The sequence below is a fragment of the Neoarius graeffei genome, chromosome 22 (genome assembly GCF_027579695.1).
Source record: "Neoarius graeffei isolate fNeoGra1 chromosome 22, fNeoGra1.pri, whole genome shotgun sequence".
Classification (NCBI taxonomy): Eukaryota; Metazoa; Chordata; class Actinopteri; order Siluriformes; family Ariidae; genus Neoarius; species Neoarius graeffei.
This window is the reverse complement of record NC_083590.1, coordinates 11,145,657-11,172,150: the sequence shown is the minus strand read 5'-3', so window position 1 is coordinate 11,172,150 and position 26,494 is coordinate 11,145,657. Positions and strand designations below refer to the sequence as shown.

General features: G+C 44.0%; 1 protein-coding gene across 3 annotated transcripts in view; it reads left to right on the top strand.

Annotated features, from left to right (window-relative positions):
• Nucleotides 1-26,494, top strand: part of LOC132870622 (NACHT, LRR and PYD domains-containing protein 12-like) — a 327,744-nt gene that overhangs the window by 172,107 nt on the left and 129,143 nt on the right. Inside the window, exons 13-15 of one of the 3 annotated variants that reach the window (XM_060904346.1) lie at nt 3,159-3,332; nt 21,399-21,572; nt 22,925-23,098. The exons of the other annotated variants lie outside the window; for them this stretch is intronic. Coding sequence (XP_060760329.1) covers nt 3,159-3,332; nt 21,399-21,572; nt 22,925-23,098 — 522 coding nt within the window. The remainder of the gene's footprint in view (nt 1-3,158; nt 3,333-21,398; nt 21,573-22,924; nt 23,099-26,494) is intronic. 3 annotated transcript variants of the gene reach the window in all.

Below are 26,494 nucleotides of genomic sequence, written 5' to 3'. Positions count from 1 at the left end.
TACAGAAGCAGCTCAGTGGACCAGCAGGATTAAACCCATTATCAGTTGCAGGATCCAGGGGTACAAGCTGTGTCCCGTGTATATATTGTTAAAATATGTAACAACGAAGAGGGCAATAAAATCGGTACGGCTCACACCGGTTACTCGAAGGGAAAACTACTCCCACACCAGAAGTCATAGGAATACAACCAATGTGTTTAAAAAAAAAAAAACAGGTGATTATAGTATTTGGAAATGTGAGCTAAATTCCAATGTAACGCGTAACATGAAAGCTGCTCACCAACAAAAGTTTTGCTCAATATTTTTAAAAGATGCATACATTTTTCTTAAATTTTTGAATGAATTTTACACTTTGACTGTTATGCTATTAATATAGAACCACACTGGAGAATATCTAACCCGAGAATGAAAGATTTCAAGCAAAACAACAAAACACACATTATCTAATGCTGTTTTTAATTATACTCATATATAAAATAAATCATCGAGCCCCGGGGCCGGCGAGGGCCTTTCTGTGTGGAGTTTGCATGTTCTCCCTGTGTCCGCGTGGGTTTCCTCCGGGTGCTCCGGTTTCCCCCACAGTCCAAAGACATGCAGGTTAGGTTAACTGGTGACTCTAAATTGACCGTAGGTGTGAATGTGAGTGTGAATGGTTGTCTGTGTCTATGTGTCGGCCCTGTGATGACCTGGCGACTTGTCCAGGGTGTACCCCGCCTTTCGCCCGTAGTCAGCTGGGATAGGCTCCAGCTTGCCTGCGACCCTGTAGAAGGATAAAGCGGCTAGAGATAATGAGATGAGATGAAAATAAATCAAGTTTTAACTTCATACAAGCTAAAGTTCTCTTCCAAACACAATACACGAGTTCTCATACGATTTACTTACTGTTTGCGCATGTTCAGCTTTCTCCTTCTAATAACAGGGATGTGATTTTTCCGCGAATTCGTGGAATTCTGCTTTTTTCACCTCAAAACTTGAAGAAAATTTTTTTTTCCGATTTTTCCCTCATCCACATTCGTTCTGACTTTGTTTGAAAGATGGCAGCCTCGGATTTGCATCTTTACGCTCGATCACGGAGGCTGCCATCTTTCAACTCTTTGTTTGAAGCCAGCTTACGTACAGCTATCTAACAGGCGCGTTCATTGGTTGTTACAGAGCGATGAGCCAGTCACGTACCTCGTTTCATCTCAATGACGTAATTGCGTAAATGACGTAATTACGTCAATGAGATGAAACGAGGTACGTGATTGGCTCATCGCTCTGTAACAACCAATGAACGTGCTTGTTAGATAGCTGTACATAAGCTCGCTTCAAACAAAGAGTTGAAAGATGGCAGCCTCCGTGATCGAGCGTAAAGATGCAAATCGAGTTAAAGAAATCGACAGAATAGTGAAAAAAAGTTCCACTGGGAATGGTTGGAGAAAAACCGCGGCTCGCCTCGGGGCGAATTACGTCACAAGGCGCAGGGCTAGCGGGCCCTGCTCGCGCTGGTTCTTTGGGGTGTGTGTGTGAGAGTGAGAGTGAGAGAGAGAGTGTATGTGAGAGAGAGAGAGAGAGTGTGTGTGTGTGTGTGTGTGTGTGTGTGTGTGAGCGAGAGTGAGTGTGTGAGTGAGAGTGTGTGTGTGAGCGAGAGTGAGAGTGTGTGTGTGAGCGAGAGTGAGTGAATGTGTGTGTGAGCGAGAGTGAGTGAATGTGTGTGTGAGCGAGAGTGAGTGAATGTGTGTGTGAGCGAGAGTGAGTGAATGTGTGTGTGTGAGCGAGAGTGAGTGAATGTGTGTGTGAGCGAGAGTGAGTGAATGTGTGTGTGAGCGAGAGTGAGTGAATGTGTGTGTGAGCGAGAGTGAGTGAATGTGTGTGTGAGCGTGAGTGAGTGTGTGAGAGTGAGTGTGTGTGTGTGTGTGTGTGTGCGTGAGAGAGTGTGTTTGTCAGAGTTGCATGTTGACCATTAAATTGGCTTGAATTTGTTAATCATGACAAGTTTTTTCTTGTGTGTTTGCTTGCCATTTTAGTACAATTTTTAAGTCAGAAAACCCCAGAACCCAGGAGCTTCGGGGGGCTTCCCCCCTTGTCCCCCCACCAGGCCGCTGCCCTGGACCAGCTGGGGGCCTGTGGCCCCCAGACCCCCGGCTAAAATTTTCAGATAATTTCACCAGCCCCAAATCACATCCCTGTAATAACGATTCCAAAATTACACTGAATTCTCAACCCCGAACACATTTATACAGATAAAAATCACAGAAAAACTTGGCCATCTTGCTTTGAAAAATGCTTTCTTGGGATCGCGTACAATGCGTCTTAACAACAGCAAAGCTTGAACTGTTATTCTCATATCCCAAATGTTCTTTTGGTAGCAAATCTTCTTGATTCCATCGTAAACAGCTCCCAAAATTACACATTTTCTCACTGAATCCTCACTGTAAAGTGGAGACACTGGGGTAAGATCATCTCTCTGAGAGTCACAATAACTCACTAAAGCAGCAGTTAATAGTTGTATACAGTGTTGTTTATCAATTAAACTTTTCTGTCATATTAAAACATGCAGAACAAATATATTAGTCATGAAGTGATCATTTCTCCTCAGAGTCACTTTTACTTTAAAGAAATATTTAAGTGTCTTTACAATTAAATATGTGATCATTAAAAATCCAGTCAAGCAGAGAGAAATTCTACAAAACCTGACTCTTCACTTAAACCAGGGGTGTCCAAACTGATCCATGAAGGGCCGTGTGGCTGCAGGTTTTCATTCCAGCCATGCAGCAGCACACCTGATTTGGCTTATTCAATCAACTGACACACCCACCCTTTAATCAAGGGTGGGTGTGGCTGCAAGTATTTGACTGTGTGAAGACAGTTCAGTTGATTGAATGAGCCAAATCAGGTGTGCTGTTGCATGGCTGGAATGAAAACCTGCAGCCACAGGGCCCTTTATGGATCAGTTTGGACACCTTAAACCTTTAAATTATTTACTTTTTGCTGAATCATTTGCACCTTGAGTAAACTTAATGTCAGTAACAGTGGTAATGTTTGAGTCATTATTAATAATAGCTTGTGATTGGTGAAGAGAATAGAGACAGTCCAACATGAGAGACATCATCTTCACAAACACACTTACACCAGGATGAAAATCTCTTGATGAAGTGTGTGTCATTGTGTCTCTGCAGGTTGGATGGTTGTGGTGTCTCAGATGAAGGCTGTGCTGCTCTGAGTTCAGCTCTGAGATCAAACCCTTCAAACCTGAGATACCTGGATCTGCCCTTTAATAGTCTGGGAGACTCAGGAGTGAAGCGTCTCTGTGCTGGACTGGAGAATCCTCACTGTAAACTGGAGAAACTGAGGTAAGATCATCTCTCTGAGAGTCACATGACCTGTTCCTCAGCAAGACACATTCTCTAATAGTGAGACTGAAGCAGAGGTTTTAGGTTCATCATCAGTGTCCTGAGGAGGAAGATTGTTTCTGTTCACTGCACACTGATGATTTGTCACAGAGTCTTTGGGTCAGATGGACATATGTGAGAAGCTGCAGCACAAAATGGGACTTGATCCGACTGCAATGTGTCTGAAATTTATTACTTTACTGAAGAAATTAATGAAAATGAATTATCACCAGAATAAAAAATGTTGCCAACTGATCATCTCAGATTTGCTTCCTAGTTTTTAAACAAAGTCACTATTCCCAATAAATAGTGTGTAAAATTCCAGGCTTGTATCTGCATTAGTTTCTGAGATATCGAGGCTTTAACAGGCAGTGTGACTCGAATTTTACTGTAAAAACAAGTGCAACAGAAAAACATTACAAAGTTCCATTCAGCTTTCCATTCATCTTTCTTTTCTTTCTCATTGCACGAAATTTTCAGGGATGGTGTGGAATGTCGAGTTTAACTGTGATGTGATGGACAGTGGGGCAAAAAAGTATTTAGTCAGCCACCAATTGTGCAAGTTCTCCCACTTAAAAAGATGAGAGAGGCCTGTAATTTTCATCATAGGTACACTTCAGCTATGAGAGACAGAATGGGGGGAAATAATCCAGGAAATCACATTGTAGGATTTTTAGTCACCTACAAACAAGCAAGATTTCTGGCTCGCACAGACCTGTAACTTCTTCTCTAAGAGGCTCCTCTGTCCTCCACTCATTACCTGTATTAATGGCACCTGTTTGAACTCGTTATCAGTATAAAAGACAACTGTCCACAACCTCAAACAGTCACACTCCAAACTCCACTATGGCCAAGACCAAAGAGCTGTCAAAGGACACCAGAAACAAAATTGTAGACCTGCACCAGGCTGGGAAGACTGAATCTGCAATAGGTAAGCAGCTTGGTGTGAAGAAATCAACTGGGAGCAATTATTAGACAATGGAAGACATACAAAACCACTGATAATCACCCTTGATCTGGGGCTCCACGCAAGATCTCACCCCGTGGGGTCAAAATGATCACAAGATCGGTGAGCAAAAATCCCAGAACCACACGGGGGGACCTAGTGAATGACCTGCAGGGAGCTGGGACCAAAGTAACAAAGACTACCATCAGTAACACACTACGCCGCCAGGAACTCAAATCCTGCAGTGCCAGACGTATCCCCCTGCTTAAGCCAGTACATGTCCAGGCCCATCTGAAGTTTGCTAGAGAGCATTTGGATGCTCCAGAAGAGGATTGGGAGAATGTCATATGGTCAGATGAAACCAAAATAGAACTTTTTGGTAAAAACTCAACTTGTCATTGTTTTGCTGGGATTCGAACCCAGGTCGTTGGTGTGATAATCCAGCAAACCCCCACTAGGCCACCAGGGGGATGACTCAAGTGCAGAGGCGTGAGGCGAAAGTAGAGTATCAAAAAACAGTTTATTTACACTATTTACAATCCAATGGCAAAAACAAAAAGAAAATCCAAAAGCTCAGAAGATAAACCAAAAATAAAAATATCCAAAGGTTAAATGTCCAAAAACAAAAGGAAAGACAAAATGCTGAACGCTCAGAAGATCAAAAAGGTACAAAGTCCAAAGAAAGCAAAAATATCAAAAACATAAGGGCACAGGCAAGAAACGTGAGACAGAGGAAACTAGCACTAGACAGCATAGCATAAAGACTCCGTGACAAGGGAACAAACAGAGGGGTATTTATACATAAACTAATTAAGGAACAGGGCGGGGCAGGAAACAGGCAATCAAGACAAACACAAAACACAGTGGCGGCCTCTAGAGGCCAAAACAAACATGACAAGATAAACATAACAGCGGCCTCTAGAGGCCAAAACAGCCCCATTCCTAACAGGACCGTCCCCTCTAGGAGCGTCTCCTGATGTTCCCAGGGCGATCCGGATGGGCTGAATGGAAGTCCCGGCAAAGTCCTTTATCTAAAATGTCCCGGGTGGGGACCCAACAGCGTTCCTCAGGGCCGTAGCCCTCCCGGTCTACCAGATATTGAAGCCCGCCGCGGACCTGGCGGGAGTCAAGCAGGCGATGCACGGTGAACACAGTCTGACCCTGGAAGATGCGGGGGGGTGGGGGATTCCTAGGGGCAGGGGCATACGTAGATGTCAGTACAGGCCGCAACAGGGAAACATGGAATGTGGGGTTGATCCTCAGAGTCCGGGGCAACTGGTGCCGGTAGGCGACAGGGTTCACCCTGCACACCACCTTGAAGGGGCCAATGTAGCGAGAAGCAAGCTTGCGGTTCTCCACCCGCAGTGGAAGGTCCTTGGTGGACAGCCAAACCCGCTGCCCAGGGCGGAAAGCTTGGGCAGGTCTTCTATGGCGGTTGGCCTGAGTCTGGTTGGTTCTGGAGGTCTGGATGAGGGTCTTCCTGACCTTGCTCCAGGTCTTGCGACACCGTCTCACATATTGGTTGACCGAGGGCACCCCCGCGTCCTCCTCCTGGTCCAGGAACAGAGGTGGCTGGAACCCGAATTGGCACTGGAATGGCGACAGCTTGGTGGCCGATGACTGCAGGGTATTGTGGGCGTACTCTGCCCATGGCAGCCAGGTGCTCCACGATGTCAGGTTATCCATAGCCAGGCCTCGCAGGGTGATTTCCAGGTCCTGGTTGAGCCTCTCCGTCTGGCCATTGGACTGTAGGTGGAACCCAGAGGAGAGGCTGGCAGTGGCTCCAATGAGCTTGCAAAACCCGTGCCACACTCGGGAGGAGAACTGGGGCCCCCGGTCAGAGACGATATCCTGTGGGAGACCAAAGACTCGGAAGACATAATTAAACAATAGTTTAGCTGTTTCAAGAGCAGAAGGGAGCTTGCACAGTGGTAAAAAGCGGCAGGCCTTGGAGAATCTGTCAACTATGACCAAAATGACAGTGTTACCTTATGACTCAGGGAGACCCGTGATGAAGTCGACTGCCACGTGGGACCAGGGATGCCGGGGAATGGTCAGAGGATGCAGGAGGCCCTGGGGATGCTGTCATGGGTTCTTGCTTCTGGTGCACACCTCGCAGGAAAGGACAAATGACCTCACTTCCTTCTCCATGCTTGGCCACCAGAAGCGTCTTCTCAAAAAGTCCAGGGTCCTTCGAGCTCCCGGGTGGGCGGTGAGAGGGGACGAGTGACCCCACTGGAGAACCTTGGCCCGGGCTTGATGTGGGACGTACAAGAGGCCCGGTGGCCCCGTCCCAGAACCGGGGTCCTGGCGTTGGGCTCGTCGGACGGCCTCCTCAATACCCCAGCGGACAGGGGCCACAATCCGGGACACAGGGATAATAGGCCCAACTTCGCTCTCCCTGTTGGTGGGAGCGAACAGCCTGGAAAGCGTGTCAGGTTTGGTGTTTTTGGAGCTGGGGCGGTATGATAGGGTAAAGTCGAACCGACTGAAAAACAAGGCCCACCTAGCCTGTCGTGGATTGAGTCTCTTTGCTTGCTGGAGGTACTCCAGGTTCTTGTGGTCCATCCAGACCAAAAATGGATGTTGCGCTCCCTCCAGCCAGTGCCTCCACTCCTCAAGGGCCAGTTTAACTGCTAGCAGTTCTTGATCCCCCACGTCATACCGGGACTCCACAGAACTCGGGCAGTGGGAGAAGTATGCGCAGGGGTGCAACCTTCCTTCCGAGCGTTGAGAGAGGACCGCGCCGACGCCGCTGTCCTAGGCGTCCACCTCGATGATGAAGGGTTGCGAAGGGTCCAGGAGGACCAGAATGGGTGCCGTGCAGAAGCGGTGCTTGAGGTCTTTGAATGCCTTTTCCACCTGAGGAGACCAGACATACGATCCACCTGTCCCTTTGGTGAGGTCCAATATGGGCGCTGCTACAGAACTAAAGTTCCTGATAAACTTGCGGTAGAAGTTAGCAAATCCTAAGAACCGCTGAACCTCTTTGACGGACTTGGGGGTGGGCCAGTCCCGGATGGCCAGGGTCTTGGCTGGATCCATCTGGAGTTGGCCTGTCCGTACAGTAAAACCCAGAAAGGAGACCTCAGGAACATGAAATTCGCATTTCTGGGCCTTTGCAAACAGATTGTTCTGTAGCAGCCTCTGGAGAACCTGGTGGACATGGTGGCGGTGCTCCTGCACGGTCTTGGAAAAGATTAGGATGTCATCGAGGTAGACAAAAACATACAGGTTAATCATGTCCCTCAAGACGTCGTTGATTAGGGCCTGAAAAACAGCTGGTGCGTTGGTGAGTCCGAAGGGCATCACCTGGTACTCGTAGTGCCCAGACGGGGTGTTAAAGGCAGTCTTCCACTCGTCTCCCTGTCGGATACGGATGAGGTGGTATGCATTCTGTAAGTCCAATTTGGTGAAGACAGTGGTGCCTTGGAGCAAATCGAATGCTGTAGACATCAGCGGAAGGGGATAGCGGTTGCGTACAGTGATCTTGTTCAGACCCCTGTAATCAGTACATGGCCGGAGCCCCCCCATCCTTCTTGCCGACAAAGAAGAAGCCGGCACCAGCGGGTGAGGTGGAGGGTCGAATGAACCCAGAGGCCAAGGCTTCCTTGATGTACTCCTCCATGGCCTTGTGTTCTGGCTGAGAGAGGGAAAACAGTCTGCCATGAGGAGGGGTAGTCCCAGGGAGCAAGTCGATGGCACAGTTGTAGGCACGGTGCGGAGGAAGAACAGCGGCCCTGCTCTTACTGTAAACTTCCTTGAGATCCCAGTACTCTGTGGGAACTTGAGATAACTTGGTGAGATCAGGAGGCTCGGCAGGAGACACAGGAGAGCTAGAGAGCAGACAAGAGGCATAGCAAGCAGGACCCCACTCCACAACCTGGCTAGTGACCCAGTCTATACGAGGGTTGTGGCGGGTAAGCCAAGGAAGACCTAGAATAACTGGGAACTCAGGTGAAGGAATCGGGTGCAGGGATGTTTCTTCCTTGTGACCTTGAGGCTGGAGGAAGACTGGAGAAGTTACTTGGGTGACTCTTCCATCACCTAAGGCTTGGACATCCAGGGCAGACACAGACAGTGGGACTTCAAGAGGTGCAGTCGGGACATTGATACTTTGGGCGAAGTGAACATCCATAAAGTTTCCAGCCGCCCCGGAGTCTAACAAGGCTTGACAAGAGTGGACGGACTCACCCCAGGAGATGGAGACTGGGATGTAAACTCCTTGGCCAGGAAGTTCAGGAGAGAGGGTAGGCCCCGTCACAACCCTCCCTCGGCTGGACGGGGCGGTCCTTTTCCCGAGAGCTCGGGACATGATGCTCGGAAGTGGCCAGGCTTGCCACACTTGATGCAGCACTTGTCCCTCCTTCTGCGCTCCCTCTCAGATGTGGAGAGGCAAGTACGGCCCACTTGCATGGGTTCACTGGAGGAGGTAGACGGGCTCCATGTTGAGGCAGTGAGGCCGGGGAGGCTCAGGACTTGGCAGTGTTCTCTAATCCTGTTGTCGAGATGAATAGCATGTGAGATCAGAGTTTCAAGGTCACTTGGGCATCCGATAGAGGCCAGGCCATCTTTGATGGGGTCAGACAAACCATGGTGAAAGGCTGAAACCAGGGCAGCCTCGTTCCATCCGCTGACTGCTGCGAACGTCCTTGCCGGATAGACATGAGCTTTCTGGCTGCGTCTGTATTGATGTCCACCTGATCGAAGACCTGAAGCATCTCTTCAGTAAACAGTTCGAAATCAGAGCACTCAGGTCCCCGTCTCTGCCAGATAGCTGTAGCCCATGCTCGTGCCTTACCAGCTAACAAGGTTATCACAAAGGGAATCTTGCGGCGATCTGTAGTGTAGGTGGTAGGCTGGAGCTCAAAGGTGAGTTGGCACTGGGTAAGGAACTCCCAGCACTCACCGTGCTTGCCATCATACCTCTGTGGTGCAGGAAGGCTGGGTTCGTGAGGTGAAGGAGACAGCGTGGCGGGAGGCACTGGAGCGGGAGCCAGATCAGGATGAGGAGATTCGGGCAGAGGAGTCAGCTGTTCCAGGGTTTTCCCAATTTGCTGAAGCAGTACCTCGTGGCTAGCAAGGGCCTCATGTTGGCTTGCAAGCGTTCGTCCATGAGCGTCCATGGTCGCTCCGAAGCGTGTCAAAGCTGCCATAATTCCCTGAAGGTTGGCCGGGTAGACAGTTGAAGCAGCCTCTGCTGAGTCGGTCAGGACGGAGTCTTTCTGTTAGGGTTTTGCTGGGATTCAAACCCAGGTCGTTGGTGTGATAATCCAGCAAACCCCCACTAGGCCATCAGGGGGATGACTCAAGTGCAGAGGCGTGAGGCGAAAGTAGAGTATCAAAAAACAGTTTATTTACACTATTTACAATCCAATGGCAAAAACAAAAAGAAAATCCAAAAGCTCAGATAAACCAAAAATAAAAATATCCAAAGGTTAAATGTCCAAAAACAAAAGGAAAGACAAAATGCTGAACGCTCAGAAGATCAAAAAGGTACAAAGTCCAAAGAAAGCAAAAATATCAAAAACATAAGGGCACAGGCAAGAAACGTGAGACAGAGGAAACTAGCACTAGACAGCATAGCATAAAGACTCCGTGACAAGGGAACAAACAGAGGGGTATTCATACACAAACTAATTAAGGAACAGGGCAGGGCAGGAAACAGGCAATCAAGACAAACACAAAACACAGTGGCGGCCTCTAGAGGCCAAAACAAACATGACAAGATAAACATAACAGCGGCCTCTAGAGGCCAAAACAGTCCCAGTCCTAACAGTCGTGTTTGAAGGAGAAAGAATGCTGAGTTGCATCCAAAGAACACCATACCTACTGTGAAGCATGGGGGTGGAAACATCATGCTTTCGGGCTGTTTTTCTGCAAAGGGACCAGGACAACTGATCCTTGTAAAGGAAAGAATGAATGGGGCCATGTATCGTGAGATTTTGAGTGAAAACCTCCTTCCATCAGCAAGGGCAATGAAGATGAAACGTGGCTGAGTCTTTCAGCATGACAATGATCCCAAACACACCGCCCGGGCAACGAAGGAGTGGCTTCGTAAGAAGCATTTCAAGGTCCTGGAGTGGCCTAGCTAGTCTCCAGAGCTCAACCCCATAGAAAATCTTTGGAGGGATTTGAAAGTCCGTATTGCCCAGCGACAGCCCCAAAACATCACTGCTCTAGAGGAGATCTGCATGGAGGAATGGGCCAAAATACCAGCAACAGTGTGTGAAAACCTTGTGAAGACTTACAGAAAACTTTTGACTTCTGTCATTGCCAACAAAGGGTATATAACAAAGTATTGAGATGAACTTTTGTTATTGACCAAATACTTATTTTCCACTATAATTTGCAAATAAATTCTTTAAAAATCAGACAATGTGATTTTCTGGATTTTTTTTTCTCATTTTGTCTCTCATAGTTGAGGTATACCTATGATGAAAATTACAGGCCTCTCTCATCTTTTTAAGTGGGAGAACTTGCACAATTGGTGACTGACTAAATACTTTTTTGCCCCACTGTATATAACATTTTTTATTTATTTATTTTTTTAACATTGAACCTATCCCGGATTACGGACCGGGCCAGTGGGGCTGGGGTCCAGGGGCCCGGGGGGGCCCATAGCGATGCTGATGCCAATTGTGACATCAGAGGGCCTCTATTCTCTAGGATCTTATGACTACTTACACTGTTATAGGGCATATCTGAAGAAAACAGAGGGAAGGGGTGGGTTGGTGGGTGGCGGGGGACGGCAATCAGAGGGCCCCTGGCCCTGCTGTAGTGCCTCTCGTGAAAACTCCTGAGGCCGTAATGTCTGCCAACTAGGGGTTCAAGGAAGTAGGGGGAATGCTTTCAAAGGATCCTATGATTATGAAAACCCCTGCTAAGGGTCGTGACTTCTGGCTATCTGGGGGCCCTAGAGAGAGCCCTAACGGGAAAGCGTACTGTTAAGAGTAGCACCAAATTCTGGGCCCTATGGACCTAGCTCAAATGGACACCCCCCACAAAAAAAAAAACTGACTCCCTATGGGGCCCCCGATACATAGGGCCCTGGTGACTGAGTCCCACTTTCCCCCCTACTTCGACGCCCCTGAAGAGAGCCCTCTGATTACAAACGTCCTTACAAAGGGCCTTTGATTTACCAAGGGTTTTGGTGTTGGGGTTCGTTTTTGTTCTTTGCTTCATGTCATGTCATAAGCAGATAACAACATGCCTTGTGTGCCTCATGCCAGGGACACATGCACACGAATTTGGCAAAGCGAAGCAAAATTCGCCATTCATTCCTATGAGGGAAGCGAAGTGGGGCGAAGGCAAGCGAACAGGGCGAAGCGAAGTGAAAATATTTGGCCAAGTTTAATATTATGCAAATGAGGAGCGAATTTCGCCTGCGGCGGCCAATCAAATCAACAACATAAATGTTTTAATCGATTTGATTCGCCGCTACGACCTCAAAGCCGTTGTAAGGACTAGTGTATTTTCAGTGAGAAATTTCGGAAGTCTAAGTAAAAATCTAATATCGATTTTTCCAATGGACTGACCAGAAGGGGCGGAGACTTGGGCCCTCTCTCTCTCTCTCTCTCTATATATATATATATATATATATATATATATATATAGGCTCCCTGCTTCAGTACTCCTCACAACATTCTGACCGTTCAGCCTGTTCAACCAGACTTGTTCAGCAGTTTAGCATCCAACAGCCTTTTTAAAGGCTTATATCCATTTATATATTATATTATATTATATTATATTATATTATATTATATTATATTATATTATATTATATAACACATCACTGCACATTCAAAGGTTCAAAGCCTTTGTAAAAGGCTAGTGCATTTCCAGCAGCCTTTGTGAAGGCTCATTGTCTTTAGTTATTATATTATATTTCATTATATTATATTACTAGAAACAACACTGCACCTTCAAAGGTTCAAAGCCTTTTTAAAGGCTCATTGCCTTTAATTATTGTGTGTGTGTGTGTGTGTGTGTGTATATTATTATTATTATTATAATCAGTTGTGAGAAATTTAGGAAGTCCCAGTGAAAATCCAATAGATATAACACTCCCACATTACTCTTGGCATTAGTAATGTGGATTGCAAACAAAAAAGTGGGGCTTCAAAATGAAAAGCCAAAAAAATTAGGGAGGCAAAGCAGGCCGATATATTTTTTTTTTTTTTAAATGTGCCTCTGATTTCTAACTTTTTCGACAAGCCTCAAGATTCAAGTATTGATAATGTCATCAGTGGCCCGAGTTGTAGCAATGAAGAGATCACTACTGGCTTGATCATACAGGAGCCCTCACAGACCCAATCAAGCGTAGACCCGACCTGTCAGGCTCAGGCCTCAGGCCCACAATCAGACCAGGCATCGCCTGAGAAAGTGTTTCCAAGTGAGGAGGAGTGCATGGAGCCCAGTTTCACACCAGAAGCTTGGGACTCCAACTCCAGTTGTGAAACACTTAATGACCCTGCTTTACGGCCAAATACCACAACTAACCAAGACTGCACTCTTGTTAGTACAGGAGACTCACTGTCAGACCAGGCATCACCTGAGAAAGTCTTGTCAAGTCAGAAGGGGTACACCGAGACCAGTATCACACCAGGAGCTGGGGGCTCAAACTCCTGGTGTGAAACAGATAATGACCCTGCTTTATGGCCAAGTTCCATTACTGAACAAGCCAAGTTGATTCTGGTTAGTAGAGGAGCAGCTGCTTTTCAAAATCGAAGTGAAAAGTACCCTGCCTCAAGTAGGGATAGGACAATGGGGGGCATGACTAGGAGTTTCACAAATTCCTTACTCAAATGTTCTCTACCTAATGGCCAATCTGTGACTAGGCAGTGGCTACTTTACTCTCCTTCAACTGGTTGCATCTTTTGTTTTGCTTGCAAGCTATTTTCAAGTAAGCACAATGCGTTTGTCCACGGGTTTTCTGATTGGAAACATTCTGAGCGTATCGGTGAGCATGAGAGGAGTGAGGAGCATAGGGCTTGCATGCTAGCATTACACAATTGCTCCAAAAACACAGGAAGAGTTGATTCTGATCTTGTCAAACAAATGGATCCAGAGAGGCAATACTGGCGGGAAGTTTTGAAAAGAGTTGTTGCTGTAATCCAGTTTTTGGGGGAGAGGGGCCTTGCTTTCAGGGGAGATGATGAGCAGCTGCGATCACCTCACAATGGTAATTTCTTGGGCATTGTCGAACTGTTGGCCAAATTTGACCCTTTTCTAGCTGACCATCTCCAAAGGTTTGGAGGCAAGGGCAAAGGCTCTGTGTCCTACCTCTCATCAACAATCTGTGAGGAATTTATCCACTTAATGGGAGAAAGAACAAAGGAAGCAATTATCAGCGAGATTAAAGAGTCCAAATACTTTTCTGTTATAGTTGACTCCACTCCAGACCTTGCTCATGTGGACCAACTCACTTTTATTTTCAGGTTTGTAAATAATGGTGGAGAAGCAGTTGAGCGTTTTCTGGCTTTTGAGCCTATTGGAAATCATAGTGGGAGCAGTTTGGCTGAGTGTGTTGTTGCTATGGTGGAGAACCTGGGTCTAGACTTAACTAACTGTAGAGGCTAGTCTTATGACAATGCAAGTAATATGTCAGGAATGTACAATGGAGTCCAAGCTCATCTGAAATGAATAAACCCATTAATTTGTTATGTCCCCTGTGCAGCACATTCGTTGAATTTAGTTGGTGTCAATGCTGTTGACAGTTGCCCAGAAGCTGGCCGTTTCTTTGACTTTGTGCAATCACTATACACATTTTGTACCTCGTCAACACACAGGTGGGGAAAGGTGTTTCGTGATACAAATGTGAAACTCACATTGAAATCGTTGTCAGGTACTTGCTGGAGTTCAAGAGCTGAATCCACAAAGGCTCTTTGGAAATATTATCCACAATTGAGAGAGGCACTGAACAATATTTCCAAAGATTCACAGGAGAAACGTGAAACTAGAAGCGAGGCCTCTGCAGTCTGTGGCAAGCTGGACACGCTAGAGATAGCCTTCATGGCACACATTTGGGATACAATACTGCAGCGGTTCCAAGCCACAAGTCTGCAGTTGCAGAAACATAACATTGACATACACACGGCTACACGGCTTCTCCCTTCACTTCGTGACTTTGTGGCAGAACAGAGAGACAATTTCACCTTTTTTGAAGGGTCAGCTTTAAATGTTACCCATTCAGTCTCCCAAGACTACAGGCATGACCTCCAGCGCACAAAGAAGCGCAAACGTATGGCTGATGAAAGTGAAGAGCCAGGTGTTGAATTTAGTGGAAAAGAAAAGTTTCAGATTGAAACATTCAATGTTCTAATTGACAAACTTGTGTCCTGTCTTAACCATCGGTTAACGGCATACACACAGTTGACCAATCTTTTTCATGTTCTTTTCATGCCTGACAATATGTCCAACAGTGAGCTCACTTCAAGGGCCAAATCACTTGCTGCAGCATATCCCACAGATTTGGACATGAGCCTGGCAGATGAACTTGTACAATACAAATCATTCATGTCAGAAAATCAAAAATGCCCAAGTACAATGCTGAAGACCATGATGGATTTGGATCTACAGTCCACTTTTCCAAATGTCTACATAGCACTCAGACTTTTTTTGACCCTGCCTATTACAAATTGTGAAGGGGAACGTTCATTCTCCAGACTGGCTCGTATTAAGAATTAACTCAGGATGACAATGTGCCAAAACCGCTTGAATTCACTTTCTCTTCTGGCAATTGAATCAGAGTTGGTCTGATAACTTAACTTTGATGAATTAGTGGATGACTTTGCAAGAAGGAAGAGTAGGAAAAAACTTATATAGCCTAGAATGAATTATTCCTTAGGTACGGCTTAATTATTGACATATCCTAATCAGTTTCCTTGTTAACTTCTTGACACAATACATATATCTTTAATCACTAACATTGTATGCCTTAATGTTCTAAACATACAGTATGTTCACGTCACTTTATTTACTTCGTTCACATGTTGCCCTCTGCTAGTTTGCGACCTCAGTAGCCTTTGTGTGTGTGTGTGGGGGGCCTTTGCGAACTCCTGGCCCCAGGGCACAAACCCCCATAATCCGGCCCTGCATTAAACCCAGGACCCCCATACATCCAGCCAGGACGTGGAGGAATTTTTTTTTTTTTTGCTCCTCCACAGGATGTTGATGAAATTAAATAATAAAGATGAGCTCAAAGTGCAGACCTTCAGCTTTATTTTGAGGGAACTTGCATCCAGATTGGGGGATGTCAGGATGCAGGCACTTACGGATGTACATGCAGGGGATAGTGGGGAACGCAGACTGGCAAACAAATCCAAAACACTAGAAGAAATCGAAGTCGAGGGACAGGCAGGGGTCGATTGATCAATCGGCAGACAGAGTAATAAGGTCTAGAGTAATGAGACAATAACGAGGGTCGAGAACACGATAAGGCAGGCAGAATAACAAGGCTTGGTATGATGGGTAAGACACTGAATGATGCTTCACATGGCATGAATTTGGGAGAGGTGTTTATATAGTGTGGGCTGATTAACCAGGAAATGAGTGGCAGGTGTAATTAATAGACAGGCGATAGAGGGCGCTGTGGTTCTTGGGTGTTGTAGTTCAGATCAGTCGTGTTTGTAGTCTGACTGGAAGTGGCACTCTCTATCGTGTTACTGACAGGCAGAGGTGGACAGTAACCAAGTAAATTTACTTGAGTACTTCAGTACACTTTTTGAGTATCTGTACTTGTTTTTTTTTGTTTTGTTTTTTTAACTTATGACTTTAACTTCACTACATTTGAAAGACAAATATTGTACTTTTCACTCCATTGCATTTCTGTCAAGGCCCTCGTTACCTGTTACTATGAAGCAGTTTAGAAAGTGGATGTTTTTTCTTTTCTTTTCTAAAACGTGATTTGGTTTTTTCGCAGGTGACACTGAGACAGCCAATCAGTAAACACAAGGGTCATGTCACGTCCATAGACTATAAAATCAAGTTCAATTACTCCGCAGTGTTATTTGAACATGATCAGTTGATGGCAGAATGGAAGGAGGCGGTTCTTCTGGGGAAAGGAATCAAGATTTGTTTCATTTTAAATGTTTGCTTTGTTTGCCTAAAACAAACCACATTATGGCCTCCAAAAACTCACGGTCCAACCTGCAGAAGCATATGTAAACGTTTGTCAACATTTTATTCCAAGAGAAAGCTTGTAATGAAGTTGTCTGTTCTTTTGAAACTAGTGATAATGTTGCGATAGCGATGCAGTCTGGTTAGTCAAATGACTTTCTATGGATTTTCCTGCCAAGTTGCAATAGCCTTGTCCACGGCTAACGCGAACACACAGCTCGTTAACTTGCACACTGTTAGTTAGCATGTAAAAACGTAATTATCTGAAGTCCTTTCAGAAATATGTTTAGCATAATTTTGCCAAATAAATAGAATGTAGAAATCTTTCTTTTCTAGTAACGTTAGCTACCCAATATGATTTCGAGTTTGAAAAGCGTTTGCTAGCATGTCAGGTAGAGCTTCACTGACTAGCTAGCTTAACGTTAAACCACCATGATGGCACAGCATGCGTTCATTTTGTGAATTCACATTTCTGTCTTTGGTAATGTTAACTTTGTAGCTTTTGTGACCTTATATAATTACTATAGCTACTACATATTTTTTAACAGTAGGCAAAGAGAGAACCTAGCGAGCATCTTATTGATGATTCTGCTTGGTTGTAAGTTATGTTTCATTTTGTAACATTCTACCAGGTGTTTATTCTCCATGTTCTAGAAGTTAGTCAGTAAATCCAGTTGGTTGCTTCAGAGGCATTAGATTTTGTCAGCGTTGTGACAATAATACAACAATGCATTGACAGAAAATGTACTTTTAATACTTCAGTATTTTTAAAAGCAAATACTTCAATACTTTAAGTAAAAATTTGACTGGACAACTTTCACTTGGGGGCGGCACGGTGGTGTAGTGGTTAGCGCTGTCGCCTCACAGCAAGAAGGTCCGGGCCTTTCTGTGTGGAGTTTGCATGTTCTCCCCTTGTCCGCGTGGGTTTCCTCCGGGTGCTCCGGTTTCCCCCACAGTCCAAAGACATGCAGGTTAGGTTAACTGGTGACTCTAAATTGCCCGTAGGTGTGAATGTGAGTGTGAATGGTTGTCTGTGTCTATGTGTCAGCCCTGTGATGACCTGGCGACTTTTCCAGGGTGTACCCCGCCTTTCGCCTGTAGTCAGCTGGGATAGGCTCCAGCTTGCCTGCAGAAGGCTAAAGCGGCTATAGATAATGAGATGAGATGAGATGAGAACTTTCACTTGTATCGGAGTAACATTTGACCAGTGGGATCTGTACTTTGACTTCAGTAATGCAGTTGGGTATTTTGTCCACCTCTGCTGACAGGTGACTGGTGTTGAAATTACAGCACTGTTTATATGTGCTCCCTCTTTTTGAAGGATGAAAAAGTAATTAGACAAACGAGCATCGTCATAAATGTAGGTGTAATTAATGATTATGTGTATGTAGATTGGTATTAAGTGATCAATCTTTAATAATTAAATGGATTCAATCCCATTGAATCATTTAATTTGACTCATTTGAATTGAATCCTACCATGGAATCAGTCTCATTGAATTGTTTGAAGTGAATCATTCAAATGAATCATCCAGTGAGTCATTCGGTGAATCACTCAGTGAATCATTCAGTGAATCAAGTGAATCATTTAGTGAATCATTTAAAGAATTTGATAACTCAAGCTTATCACTTACCAAACTGCATCTAATTATTCATACACCTTAATAGTTCTTTTGCGATGTGGGCGACTTCAAAAGTATTTAGAACAGCAGATAGACACCACACGATTTCAATAATAATGGAGTTTATTATAAAAAGATAAAAAAAGGAAAATTTAAAAAAAGAAAAATGAAAATTTAATAATTGAATGGCAACAGAATGAACTCTTTATAACAGAGTATGTCTGTGTATGTGTGTGTGTGTGTGTGTGTGTGTGTGTGTGTAGCCGAGTGATTAGCTGTGTGGCTACACTAGACAAAAGGCTAGCTACACCAGGTGGTCTTGGCCTAAGGCCACGTGTTTAGCTTTGTGGCTAACAGACAAAGAAAGGCTAAGCTAGCATGTGCTTTCTTCAGGCCTAGTAAACTATTGGCCCTTTTCCACTACCCTTTTTCAGCTCACTTCAGCTCGCTTCAGCTCACTTCAGCCCGACACGGCTCGCGTTTCGACTACCAAAAACCAGCACGACTCAGCTCGTTTCAGCCCTGCTTAGCCCCTAAAACTCGCACCGTTTTGGAGTAGGGCTGAAGCGAGCCAAACCGTGCCGACTGAGGCTGGGGGCGTGAGCAGACACTCCCCTGTGCACTGATTGGTGAGGAGGAGTGTCCTCACATTCCCACACACGCCCCGCGAGCGCGCTGGGATCTGTAAACACCGCAAACCCGGAAGAAGAATAATTATGAATTACGAGAATTTCTGAAGCCTTATGCGCCTCGCCTCATCTATACGCTCTTGCCAGTATCTGTCCGCGTTGTCGGTGACAACAAGCCACAGCACCAAGACCAGCAACACTAACGACTCCATGTCCTCCATGTTTATTGTTTACTATTCGGGTCGTGAGACTACCGCTTAAAAGCTCACTGAATCAGTGACATACAGAGCATCGTGGACGAGTTCGCGGAGCGCAAGGCTCGTCGTATGCCCTTCAAATAATGCGCGCAGTAGGCTATTGATGTTTTATTATGAGCCATGTACAGTATGTCGCCGAATGTTTTTTTTGTTTCTGAGTTACATGTTCGTTTGAAGGACTTAATGTACAAAATAACATAGTTGCACCCCGGAGTGTTGAAATTGGTAAACACAGTGCATTCAGTGAGGTTTGCACCGCCCTCCTTTTATTTCTGACTCTTCCTGTCACCGTTGCAACCTCTGAGCGCTCATTCGTATGCCCTTCAAATAATGTGCGCAGTATAGGCTATTGATGTTTTATTATGAGCCATGTACAGTATCCTAATGTTTTTTGTTTCTGAGTTACATGTTCGTTTGAAGGACTTGATGTACTAAATAACATAGTTGCACCCGGTAGTGTTGAAATTGGTAAACACCGCAGTTGCGGACATTTTGTAGCCTAAAATGATGTTATGATAAGCTTTAATAAAGGGCCCGGTCATTTGCCCCGCCCCCGGCCCGGCTCTGACTTGTTCTGCCACTGTCACTGATGTCACTGTTTGCGCTGCTTAACGACATCACATGACGTCCACCCACTTTTGCTAACTCCACCCAATGTGTCCACCCACTTCCAGCCAGCATGGTTCAGCGCGGTTGTAGTCGAAATGCAACTCCAACAGCCCGACTCAGCTCGACTCGGCACGGCACGGCTCAGCCGCGTTTGTAGTGGAAAAGCGGCATATGTGTGTCAAAAACCAGAAATTAATGATTAAAATACATTCAAACAGTCATCTGTAGTTTATATGGTTTTAAATGTAAACAGGAGAATTGCTATCAAGGTTGAATTAAACTTAGGACTTATGATATTTATCTAATACTGAAATACAGAGGAAGAGAGAGAGCGAGCTTAGGTCTCTCTTGAGAGGGTTGGCTCTTGTGGCTAACTCCACGTGTTTGTGGGGGAGGAGTTAAGACCCAAGGAATGCTGTCGGTGCCAGGCAGAGCTAGGGTGTGTGGAATGTTCTTATCTGATGTTGGGGGAGGAGGCAAATCCTCAAAATTTAGTGAGCACGTGTTTTCTAAGTAACAAAGGGATTCCACACTCACTGAAATCTTAATAAGGTCACAATATGAGTAAGTTAAATGAACTTAGAATGTTAGGAGAGAGAAAACATGCAAAAACTTATTGATTACCCAAATTAAAATCAATAATAAATGATCATCAAAAATAATAGTGTGCACACTTATTCCTGAATATAACTTCACACTTAGTGAATTAATTACTGTCTAGTCTAATATTATTTTTGCCCAGTGCCAGCCTTAATTCAAAAGTCTCGCCTTTCTGTAGAAAGCGGAGAATCTCTGACGAATCAGATGTTCACAGGAGCCTGGAGAGGTTCTTTGGAGAAGCTTCATAGTTCGTGAGGAGAAAAACTCTGTGCATGAGTCTAAAGAAGTGGAACCCGCCGTTCTTCTTTAAAACTCAGTAAACTGCTTTCACTTGCAGTTGCGCGCGCTTAAAAGAAAATGGAGGAAAAAACGGTTTTTAACTCGTTTGAGTTGAAGCTTGCCTGTTTCCGGTATCTGCCGTGATCAGGAGCAGACACAGAGAGGAAATCGCGTTGGAGCGTGTTTCGGACTGTCTGATGGTGAATCTCTTTATCTGGTCCGTCCCCTACGGAGTTCAGACGCCAAAGAGGAAGATGGCTGGTTTCCAGCTCCTTTTGGAAGAAGATGGGTCGTGCAGGAGGAACTGTGAGTGGTCCCGCCCATGCGTGACGTAGTCAACGCGGAAGATGGCTGGGAGTTGTAGTTCTTAGACACAAAATGGCGCATGATCCCTACATAAATTACACTGATATTTTTATTCCTCTGACACTGAGAGGTGAAACCGGTATGTTTTCGGGTTTTCTGTCCATTTTTTTCTGAAACTCTTGTTCGCACGCAGCCTCAAGAACCAGTGGCTGAATGTTTGTAGGATTTATATGGAATAATCATTGTTTACTTCTCTGATTCTACAATAATATAAATCTATAGTGTTCTATAAATTCACTCTGTAGACTCTGGAGAAACAAGTTTATTGCCCCTGTGTAGTGCACTATAAGTCTAGTAGAGAACCATCTGAGATTCAGTCTCTCTCTCTCTCTCTCTCTGATTAAAGTTCATGGTCTCTCTGCTGTTCTCTGTTCAGCTTCAGCTGCTGATGGTTTAATATCACACACAACAGGAGAGAAACTAAATATAACACTCAGTATTATCATTATTAATTACACTGTTAATGAGAATAAACAGGTGATATTAAATCCTCATGACATTCTGAATAATAAAATTGATTTTACACTCATCATTTTGAAAGTAAGAATTACACCAAGATGAAAATCTGTTGATGAAGTGTGTGTCATTGTGTCTCTGCAGGTTGTGTGGTTGTGGTGTCTCAGATGAAGGCTGTGCTGCTCTGAGTTCAGCTCTGAGATCAAACCCCTCACACCTGAGACAACTGGATCTGTCTGATAATAATCTGGGAGACTCAGGAGTGAAGCGTCTCTGTGCTGGACTGGAGAATCCTCACTGTAAACTGGAGACACTGTGGTAAGATCATCTCTCTGAGAGTCACATGACCTGCTCCTCAGTAAGACCCATTCTCTAATAGTGAGACTGAAGCAGAGGTTTTAGGTTCATCATCAGTATCCTGAGGAGGAAGATTGTTTCTGTTCACTGCACACTGATGATTTGTCACAGAGTCTTTGGGTCAGATGGACGTATGTGAGAAGCTGCAGCACAAAACGGGACTTGATCCGACTGCAATGTGTCTGAAATCACTGTGAAATTTACTACAACACTGTAACTAATCCCACAAACTGCACCTGAGACTCAAACTAACTGCCCTCTGTGTGAGCTGCAGGGTTTAAAGCAGCAGTGACAAGGTGGAAATGATCTCAGGAATATAGAGTTTAAAAACTAAAATGAGACGTTAATGCCACAGAACTGATGCAGTGAAAAAATTAAATAGATAAAAAAATGACTTTTTAAATAAAAATTAAAAAGGAGGAGAAAAGAACTTCCAATAAACTGAAACCCTTGGAAACAATCCTTTTGTTGATTTTGAATTTTAATAATAATAATAATAATAATAATAATAATAATAATAAATGTTAAAATAGTAAATAATGTTCCAGTCCATCTCTGTCAGTGGTGATTTGCTTTAAGGCGACACTGGAAGCCCGGCTTCCCCTCACATTTCATTAAAATGCAGCAATGAAACGTTTCCCAAAGTCTCTATTTTATTCATCAGTCTTGGTGTCGTTCAGTATTTGAGTGAATCAGATTGATGGAGTATCTCACTGCAATATCGCGCTGTTTGTTCATTAAACTCACACTGTTTATTTCACCAAAGTGTCTATCTCGTCATTTTGAGCCCCGCCCAGACGCACCGCTTCACTGGGAGGGAATGGAGTGTGGGCGAGTGTGTTTTCACAGGGGGGAAAAATCTCACTGTGGATTGGACAATGTGGGTTTTTTCCCCCTTTTTGTTCCGCCTGGACGCGCAGCTTCTCCTTATTATGATTGGTCGATCTCTCAAAGGGGTGGAGTCTTGTAACCGATTGCCAATCAATAAATCAGGAAAGAACATGATTGACATCTCAAACCTAAACATATTGAAGCCTGCAGTGGTGGAATAATTTGGCAATATTTCAGATAAATTGTAAATCTAAAGTTCTGTTTGATTATTTGCATTCATTTCTGAAATTTGTTTCTGATTGTAACTCGTGAGCTGTAACTTCCTTATTCTGCTCTCAGCTTAGCTACTTCCTTGATATGAAATGGTGAAAGAAAAGCCACATCCATGGGACACACGCCCCTCTCTAATTTAAAAAGACAGAAATCAAATCTTGATGTTCATAAACTGAGGCAGTGAAGTGTGTGTCATTGTGTCTCTGCAGGTTGCGGTATTGTGGTGTCTCAGATGAAGGCTGTGCTGCTCTGAGTTCAGCTCTGAGATCAAACCCCTCACACCTGAGAGAACTGAATCTGATTGGGAATGAAATAGGAGACTCAGGAGAGAAGCTGCTTTCTGCTCTTAAGGATGATAAACATTACAAACTACAGACACTCAGGTAAGTAATCACCTTTTTAGGCAAATGTTGGGGGGATAATAATTTAATTTCTTCCTCATTTTTCTTTAATTTCAGTAAATGTCACATGACCAGGCCATGAAATGAAGCCAGTTTTAGAAATTTTCACTGTGTTCTATTTAATCTGACTTTTTCCTCCCAGTTGTCTTTAATGCTGTTTGTTGTTCAGTAAAATTGATTTAAAATTTTTCCTAAAGCAGAAGATGGAGTCAGAGTCTCCAAAATGTCCCGTCTGAGTGCATGAGAGTGATTGTAAATGAACACCTCGTCTCCTTGTGACACCCTGCTGTCTCTGACTTCATCCTGCTGCTTTTGTCTGAATAAGATGATCTCGGCTTTTCCCTGTTTCTGATCAGCAGCACACTTTCTTCTCAACTCTCCTCAAAACTCAGTAAAACGATCATCTTTAATGCCATACTACTAGGGCGTAATTTTGGGTAGGGATGCGTCCCTACCAGTCAGGCCCGGCCCTTACCAATTTGACACCCTAGGCAAGATTTTAGGTGGCGCCCCCTCCCCAACACCAGTTAAAGCCACTGATAGTGTATCTATACTAACAAGAAATGGAATAGCTTTGTCTTAAAACATTCTTTTATTTAAACAAAAAATTTACACGTTCAAAATACTTAATTAAAGGCATTAAATAAAGAAATTGCACATTCAAAATATTTAATACTGAATTAAAGAAACAAATACAAAATATGAACTGAATATATGAAACATAATATAAATGGCTTACATAAAGTATTACATTTACAGTACTCCCAAAATAAAAAATGTAAACAAGTGTTGTAATTCGTAAATGCAATATAAATAAGGCATTGCACAAAATAAGATATTAAAGAAACCAGTGTGCATGAAAAACATAAGGATTTAAATAAAAATAAAAAAAATTGATTTAAAAAGACCTCTAGTGGTGTTTTTTGGTACTGCCTTCAACTATTGAAAAACTAAATGTAGAACAGGGGGAAAAACTGTTGATATGTAATGGTAGGCTATCAATTGTATTGTCTAATTGTTTATTACAGTGAAATACAAATTAGCAGAAGGCAAAGAATTAGTTAACTGCAGTATAATATAGCATGTGAGAATGCCAAGTTATGCTCTAACATTATGTACACTGATATAATGTTATCCATTGCTTTGCTGCATAGCCTAGAAAACAAGTGGTTAATGACGTTATCAATCATGGTTTTGCAACAGAAAAATAATATCGACATCACCTTTACTGAGTGTGACATTACCTCTGTCTTTGTCGCATTTTTCCTCCTTTTCTTTCTCCCCTGGGCTCCTGACAATTTTGGACGTTTTGACATTTTTTCAGCTTGCATTAAAGCACAACCATCCTCCCCAAGTAGTAGTCTAGCATATGTAAAGCCTGGTTGGACGAGAGGGGGCACCTTGGGAAAGTAACAGGTCTATTAATGATGATGATATTATTATTATTATTATTATTATTTACTGAATTCCTCACCACCCGCTCAGTGAGTTGCTTTTGTGTCTTCTTCCTTTACAGGAGAGAAAGTGTGCCATTTATGCTATTTGTAAAGAGAACACATCTGAGTGCTTGTTTCATTTCCCTGCAGTCTTGATGCACTGAGATTGTTTCTTGTATTCAACGCATTTATTATATTTTCCTCCAGGAAGCTCTTCCCAAGATGGTTGTTTGAATGAGCTGCTAAACTGTCATTTTAATGAGAACACAGATCAACAAAGCAAATTTGTTTTATAAAAAAAAACGTGCCAGGCACCATTGGAATATCTCGCTGCGAAACTTGTTCGGTGCATAGAAGACCTTTACTTCAGCCCAGACTGCTCAACGACACCGACAGACTGCTCCAAGTGCAGCCATATTCAAAACAAGCAACAGATCTATGTCCGTTATCTACGTTATGCAAAAACACTCTTTAGCCAACAACACTTAGGCTATTACATGGCCAAAACAGAGAATAGCCGCGGATGCGCACTTGCGCGCCCGAAGACACACTATAGACAGGGCGAACCACTGTTGAGCGCTTATTGTTACATGATTAACAACCACCATCACACCCCACCCTGCTTTTTTTGACAAATCGCACCCTGACTACATGCTTTGCTGTACAATTAAATTAGGCTAAGACATTATAATGCTGACATAATAATAATAATAATAATAATATAGGCTAAGACATTATAATGCTGACATAATAATAATAATAATAATAATAATAATAATAATTTATTATTATTATTATTATTATTTACTGAATTCCTCACCACCCGTTTTCAGAATAGTGGAAGTCATAATTTTTCTCCCCCCGTTTCTGCGCCCCTGGATGGACGCAGTGCCCTTAGCATTTGCCTATATTGCCTATGCCACGGGCCGGCTCTGCTACCAATATTCAGCCGCTACTGTCTAATCACGATCAATAAAACCGATGTCCTAACCTGAGCAATGATTATATGGCACACAAAGGGTTAAATGCATGACACTGTTAATAATCCCCCCCCAACATAGATATCATTCTCTGATTAGCTACCTGTTTCTCGCTACCTTACATGGTTGGCTATCCCAGCTGTCACTCCATCTGCTGTAAAAGCAGCACACTTCCCACAGCAGCCGTGACTACCCGCCCATCAACCCCCCGTATCTCACACGTACACACCTGACCTACCCCACGCACCCCCCACTCTCCGTCAGCCTGCAAGTTGAGCTGGACTTCGATGTCCATGCATGCTTGCCCTACGACTCACATGCTGACTTGAGTATCATGGACGACGGCCCCCCCTCCCAAGAAACGAGACATTCATTCATTCTTCTTCAAAGTCAAGAATGTAAGTGCAGGGTTTCCGTCGAGCTTTAAAAACTCAACAAAATCCTTTTGACGTATGGAAAGTATTGCTGTGGCTCCTTAGGCAGGTTTAGCAACGTGACAGGACGCATCAGAGCTAGGCTACTGCATAGCTGCAGAGAAAAGGAATGCTGGAGCAATGTAACTTGGTGTTAGATAATATCCTCGATGAATGAATGTTAAATTTATAGATCTAATGGTTTTACAGAATGTAAGTAGTCAGATGTAGGCTACTGCGTGGCCATGCAGATGTGCGACTTGCATTTCAGAATCAACAGCGTCACAGCCGCTGAGTCTACTGCGTTCACTGTTTTACAGAGACCTCTTTCTACTACTACTAGGCTAGATACAACAAATCCATGGTCCTTTACTTCCACCTACAGACGAATATTGGTAACTGCAGCATGAACATAAAAGAAGTCACAAGCACATCTGCAGTGAAAATCATAACACACGTTACGAACACAGAAACAGGCAACAAAAAGATATAATATGGAAAATGGAGGGGCAACAAAGACGAAAAAAGGGGTATATACTATAAATGCAA